Genomic DNA, 7,535 nt, shown 5'->3' on the forward strand with positions numbered 1-7,535 from the left:
GGGGCTAATAATCGGCTCAGTCATTTTTAATGATCGTTGAAAGCCCAGATCGTAATCGTGATTAAAATTCGATTAATTGAGCAGCCCTATTGTGTGGTAATGCAAATATCAAATTACAAACACCATTTAACACTCCCACTATACGACTAACAAAAAGACTAACTTATTTTTTCATAGCATTCATTCCAGCCAGATAAGTGCCAGATAAAAGTGGTAGCGCTAATGCAAGATTGTCAAACATCAAAACAGTATTTCAGCGTACGCCTGCAGTAGGCTGCTCTTTTACCGCTGCTTTACTGTCCTTTCATATACACAGCTATAGATAACACATTGTCCTAACATTGTAACACTCTGACTAAGCAGAACTGAGTTTGCAAAGCCATTTCATTCTGCATCAAGTCTATGCATATGAAGTAGTGATAAAGCTGTCAGCACAAGATTTTGTGTGTATATATAAACAATATTCAATCAGCATAGTTATTCAGGTGCTGTTGCATCAGCCATGTTGGCAACAGAAGGAGCTTTTTAAGTAAGTTTAATGAAAAACCAAGGAAGGTGATGCAGTTTGATCTCGGTGGCCGTCTTTCTGCAGTTTCAAACTGTCGGTATACACTTGTCAGCATATACTGACAACTCTGCTGCTAAACGAGACCTCTAAAAATAAGAGAAAAGTCAAGGTTTCCCCTAGCTAACAGAATACAACTGACCTCTTGCACAGCATGGCAGGTAAATTATTACCTCGCCTGTCCACTACCAGCTGATTTGAGGCTATATGCGCTCTATGTGGGACGCCTCCATTCTCCCATTGCTGCTTAAGCAATAGGTAACAACATGCTACCAGTTCCTAACAGCACTTAAGCACTGGACACACGGTAAAGGTTACATCTGAACTCAGTGTGGGCTCTGCCGCTAACATTAACTGAATTTACATTTTGTTCTTTGATAAACAACAACACATTTCAATATTTCTACTAATGTACTGAGAGCACAGCAGTTATTGTGAGTTAGTGAGTTAGTGTGGACAAACATTACATTGCATCATGGGATTAGCCTTCCCGTTCTTACAGAGAAATACCAAAAGCTGCAGGACTACTTGTGGTTTAAAGTAGATACAATGACACATTTTTTCAGTGAATCCATTAGGATCACAGCAGTCATGTGTCCCAGCCTTCGGGCCTATACAAATATGACCTTATTTTCAAATTTGGCCTCTTTTCACATTTCAAAACAGTCCCTATTCAAATGAAGACAACCTGTATAGGCATGGCAAACAGTATGTTAAGATTCATTCAGATGCAACTATCATCCATGAAACAATACACACACATATACATATATATATCATGAAGGTGCACTGCCAATGTTTTGCCAACAGTGATTAGTGTAAGTGATGCATTTGTCCTCTGCATAACTATACAAGTAAGCAGGACGGAAGCAGATAACTGTTACAATGTTTGCAGTTTAAGACACCTTTTTTAGCATAAACTGAAGAATAGGATAACATATACTGGGTTGGACTACTGGACCAATATATATGGCTATTAGTGATCAGCTAGTTGTTGATATTATTGTTTTTGTGAGAAGGAATTTCAGTATTTTTGTTGCTGTCCACTTTGTCCTCAAGTCCACTGCTGGGTCGGACCGCATGGTTGAGCGAGAGCTGTGATTTGTACACATCTTGTATGCAGTGGCTTAGAAACCTGCCACTGTGTGGTTGAAGTTAAGTACTGTTGAATCATCAAAGTGTAAATCTCACTAGAACGTCTGCTAATCCAGAGACCATGCTAGGTCTACCAGTGGTGTGCTGCTTTGTGTTTTTGATTTCTTTAATCACAATCATGTTATCCTAATAATTTATCCTAATAATTTATTAGGGTGCTTTAACGCTGTTGATTTAGAGACTGCAAGCGCTGCATTTGTTATCTGATTGCATCTTTCATATCCTTTGGTTTTTGTCCAGTTTAAAACTAAATATATCCCACCTAGGTGATATTTAGCAAGTGGGCGTATGCAGTTCATCTCCTCACACATAGCTCTTTGGATATTATATCAGCAGTCGCTAGTATAGTGCTGCTAAATTACCAGTAATCATCATGGCTGGATGGACCATTTTAGCACATTTCCCAACCCATATACTCGTGCAAACAAACTAAAACACTGACCCTACAGTTAAATAGAAAGCAAGTCGTCTGTACTCAACAGCACTCTATTGACTCACTACACATTTCTCGACATTATAAGTCTGGGACAAGCTTTACAAGCAAAGACTTTGAGAATGTCATAAGCTTATGTCTGGGTTTGTGTGCTAAAAAACAAACAAACAGGTGTGTGCTGGTCAGATCGATAACTGTAACAGAATATCTGGACTTCAGGCCATTCACCAGTATACAGTATGTGCGGACAGACAGGCATGCTTGTGTGCTTTTGTGCAACACAGTAGGCAGAGTTGGTAGCGTACTGATTCTAGCTGATACCTCGGGCTCTCCCATCGATCAGCCAAATGTCTTCAGCACACTGCTGACTCCGAGCCGTGGTCTTATTTCCTGTCCCCATAGAATGGGAGCATTATCTGAATTAGTCAGAATTGCAAGTGAAGAGAGTGTATCAATATTTTTGCAATGGTTATGTCAAGACTGACTATACAGCAATTATATGAAGAGATCTACTTCAAGCGCCAGTCTCATCTTCTTTTCTTGACTTCTCTCTTGCGTCATCTCATTGCAGCAGGTCGTTCATGACTCAACGAGTGTCTCCCAGACGTTTGCGTTAGTTTGAGCAGCAATTAAACATGAGTGCTGAAAACGATGACTGCAGAAAACCAGAATGGGCATCTAAAGCTTTTCAAGAATTTGCACTTAAAGGAATTCAAATTAATTCATCATTAATTGGTAGTTTTTGCACCCACTGCCATTAAAAAACACCAAACCCAAGTCTTGCAACCACGTTTAACACACTGCAATCCACACTATCTGATATCATGACCACTCACTCGCATTGTTCTCTCTTAAGCCACTGTCTCACTCTAACACCACCCTACACGCACAGAGGGGAACCTAAAAGTAGTAACCATGGCAATATTCAACACTGCCCACCGGGTCCACTGACAAAAACTATTAAACAACACACAATGTATATGGTTTAAGCTCACAGAAACATGTAGCTGTAGCATTCCTGCCCTCCCTTTGGTCAGAGGTGGGAGGATAGCCACTAAAACACCCCCCGCCCCCTGGGGCTGTGGAGCTGGGTGACTCAGACATTTGCAAACTCTGACAAAACATGTTCATATATACAGCTGGTAGATGACATTATCCCTCTGTTACTAAGGAGATGAAACCTTCTGGAAATACAGTAGCTACAGTGTCTGAGGCACTTGGGCAGCACTTCTACCAGCAGCATCACAACAACTTGTAAAAATGTGGAAAAAAACAAAAAAGTAATATCTGTGGAAACAGTGCTCAAATATAGTGATGTAGTGTCACGGTGCTATGGTCAACTTATTTGGTTAGTATGCTATGATCCAACAAAATTCTAATTGGTTTCACAATTGGAAAATGAGGTAGCCCTACACCAACAGCCTCCAAAGAATAATCCATTATTTTTAGCAGCGGGTAGAACGTGTGGTTACATTGTAACCTGGGTTTTCTGAGTGAGAGACCATCTCTTCATTCCATACATAAAGAATATGTAATGGAGTGGAACGATAGCCTCGACATGATAGAGAACAGACAACCTGTGAAAAACACCCCTACAATCTCACTCCTGTGGGATTGCTGGATTACTGAACTTTCACTCAGAGCTCCAAACACAGTTTTCAGGTATGTAAAGAATATGTACGTAAACCTACATTCTTTAAAATGGTCAGCAGGGGGCAACCCATCTTGCTCTATAACCGTAAGCCAATCACAATTAGGCAATGAGCATCTGGTTTCACAGTCATTTCCAATTTTTTCTTGCCTAGTCGGACTTCAAAACACCAAGATGGGAAAAAAAAAAAAAAAAAAGAGTGATCGCACCGTGGCTACATCCAATCATAATGATCAAAATTAATTTACACCATGTCAAAATCTCCAGTGAGGCTGTATTTTGTTAAACCAGATGGGCGAACATTTTAGTAAACATAATAAAAATCTTACTGCTCAACTCCCGACAAGGTATAGCTTCCAGAAATAGTAAACCAACATACATCTTTTGGGATATTTTGCCAATCTCAGAATCGGCCACCACCAATACACTGGATGTTGTGCCGGTATGATTTTAGTCAACTGTCTTTGGTTGATCACAGTCTGAGTAAAATGTAGCAAGTTGAAATTCCAATAAAAATCAATAACTGACCAAAATTTGAACTTTATTACTCAGCAAATTACTGTAAATAATTATTAAGATTGTTAACACTTTTAACACTGCTTCTTCGGAAAATTTCAACTTATTGTAATGTGACCCAAGGTACACGTTCTGTGGGTAGGGTGTTCCAGTCTATCACAGGATCAACACAGCGACAGACACTCTGACAGCCACACACACCTCTTTTTTGTGTTTGTTTGGAAAAGCCACAACAATGCTCTGACTATGAAGAGTTACACAACAGCATTTTCAAAAGTGGTTTCACTTCGCTTCATCCTCGGTGTTGAACCTGTGAACCTGTTTTTTTAGTTTCTGGAAGAACTTCTCCTTTTCAAAGAACATTTCCGTTAAACATCTGAATAATTGCGGATTTACATATTTCATATATGCAAACTACACAAACCTCATTTTATCAGAGGAAAATCTTGAACCTCCAACACCAACAGATGCTGCACCAGTGATGACATTCATCTGCACCAGAGCTTTACCGCTTGTATCAGGCTGTCCTAGTCTAAACATTTACGGATCTATCAAGTCATGACAGAGGACATCGCTGACAGTGTCTATTTCATTTGACGGCCGTCTCTGCCTGCCTCACACTGGGGCTCTGGAGAGCATGTGTCTGACCCGTGAGGCACACAGCCCGTTGGGTGAAATGTCTAAGATGTCTGGATCTAAATGTTTATGAGCAGACTGAAATGACAAAAACTGCTTTAGCTGTGCCACAATAATGTCCTCGTTTGACAGGTGACCGGGCAGCAGCAACTGTCAGCTGTCACAAACTGCGATAACAACACCAAACAACCGGGCAGACAGCGAGGCAGCAGGAAAATCCCAATATAATAAGCAATAACACATTCTAAGGTGTTACTGCCTAATATATCTTTGTTATCAAATAACACGTTTATACTTCAAGCTTCTGAGCGGCTGTCCCGTTTTCTCTGGCATTACCATGTTATGTCGATATACGGAGTCAGGTTGGTTTCGTACGTGGCTTGTCACACTTAATAGGCTCTATAAATTTAGCTAATACTGCAAAGTTAGCACATCTTCATAAATGACTCTTTGCTAACCACAGCGAGGTTGCCATATTTCATTAACTTAATCTCGAACAGCCCCGTGTTTGCGTTGTCCTTTTTTCATTAGCAGTCATAACTAGTTTTGACACTAAGTGACGCAAAAGTGAATGATTTCGCTAACACAAAGTAAATGTAATTTCTTCAGGACATAAACTGAAGAGCAGATGCGACGTTTTCCTTGCAGGTGCTGTAAAATCCGCCGAACTGAAACTAAACGCAAACTTGCTCGGAGTTGAAGCCCAGGTGACTTCCAGCTCGGTGTTTTTTTTCTCCCTCGTCTCCCTGTCAGACTTAAAACCAGGTAAAACACACACACACACACACACATTCCCCTACCTGCAGGACACCGTGATTTCAACTTTGGTGGCAGGAACAGAAGGGTTGAGCGGGTCGAAATCTACTATCGACGCCATGCTTAGGAAACTGTTGTTCATCCTGTCAATGTTTTTCCTCCTTTTCCCCTTTTACTGCGGTCCTGCCCCTTTTTACGAGCGCTGAAGGAGGATAGCGAGAAACTGTGTTTGCGCCTCCTCGGCGAGAACTGGAGCAAAGGTGCCAGAGAGAGAGGGGCTGGGAGATGTGATGTCACACTACTCTCGCCTCTCTGTGTGTGTTCCTCTCTTTCTATCGCCCTTCCCTCTTTTTCTTTTATTTTCATTCTGCCACACGCTTCCCGTCGGTGTCTTTCTGTCTGTGTCTCACTCCTGTTCAGTTCTGCTGACTTCTGTTTAGGTCATTGAATTTCCTCACATTTACAGCCATGGAAGTGCTGACAATGATACAATCGCCAATTACGCAAAAACAATAAATGTGTCATGAAAAGTATTTCCTGTGCATGTGTGTGTATGTGCACACACACACACACACACACACACACACACACACACACACACACACACACACACACACACACACACACACACACATATATTTCTCCTGGCCCTGTCTCAATGCTCTTATTCACTCTACTTGAATTCAGTTTAATTCAGTTCAGTTCAATGTAGGCTTTTGGCTGAAACACCCCTAGCCACGTCTTCCATGGCCACATTAACCTCTTAAGGGGCCTAGGGCAACAACATCCCCACTTCACCATCACCCATCAGCCCTAGGTCATGTCATTAATATAGTTTAGCTCAGGCTTGTGAAAAGGCTTGTCCATACATGAATTCTTCTCACAAGATAAAAATATCACTTAACTTCTTCTTCCCCCTTTTTTTTAAATATATACACATACCGGGTGAGGCTGTTACCTACAAATGGGGTTGGCATCTTTTACTACAGTCACACAGTGGTTGGAGACTTTGGCACCACCTGAAAAAGAAGGGGACTAGATCTGCAACCACTTGCAGTCAGCTGCCATCTTCAAATCAGCTCTGGTGCACTAAGATGGCAGTAAAATGATAACAAGACAGACCAGTCTGCTTACCAGTTACCAGACTGAAGGGGGTCAAAGTGTCAATACATGCAATCTGTTCATGATAATATGGCAATTAACTGCGATAAATTGTCAGAAATAACAAATCTGTTGTTGGCTGTTGCAAATCTGTTACCATCTACACAAACAGAAATTCACAATCGATCCATCCTCTGCTGCTTATCCATATCAGGGTCACGAAATTCAAATTAAACAGAAATCCATATTAAGTACTTATATTCAGAATTCAGCTACAATCTCAAAGAAATGCACATTCAGAAATTCTGGCACAAATACTGGCAGAGTTGCTGATTGCAACTAGATGATTGTAGAAGACCCAGAACTCCAGGCACCAATTGCATCTATAATGACATAAGCACTGGGCAACCTTGCTTTTATATACACTATAATGCCAAAAGAACTGATTCAACCATCTAAATCACTGAGTTCAGACATTTCAATCACTTTCATGGCTGCAGATATATAAAATCAAGACTGCTTCTACAAACATTTGTGAAAGAATGGGTCACAATCAGAAGTTCAGTGAATTCCAGCTTTGTACAGCATGGACTGTACAACAAGTCCAGTCAATAAATGTCCTTGCATTTAACTATTAGTATTATAACAAAGTGGAAGCAATGGGGAGCGAGAGAAGCTCAGTGACAAAGTGGGAGGCCACATAAAATCCCTAATAGTATACG

At 40.9% G+C, this 7,535-nt stretch overlaps 1 protein-coding gene across 1 annotated transcript in view; it reads right to left on the bottom strand.

The window, feature by feature from the left end:
* Positions 1–6,037, bottom strand: part of LOC102297242 (copine-8) — a 100,758-nt gene extending 94,721 nt beyond the window's left edge. Inside the window, exon 1 of the mRNA XM_005915719.3 lies at positions 5,757–6,037. Within this exon, the coding sequence (XP_005915781.1) occupies positions 5,757–5,854 (98 nt within the window). The 5' untranslated portion in view covers positions 5,855–6,037. The remainder of the gene's footprint in view (positions 1–5,756) is intronic.
* Between the last annotated feature and the right edge of the window lie 1,498 nt (positions 6,038–7,535).

Source organism: Haplochromis burtoni, unplaced genomic scaffold, assembly GCF_018398535.1.
Source record: "Haplochromis burtoni strain Fernald_Lab_line unplaced genomic scaffold, NCSU_Asbu1 Contig_14, whole genome shotgun sequence".
NCBI lineage: Eukaryota > Metazoa > Chordata > Actinopteri > Cichliformes > Cichlidae > Haplochromis > Haplochromis burtoni.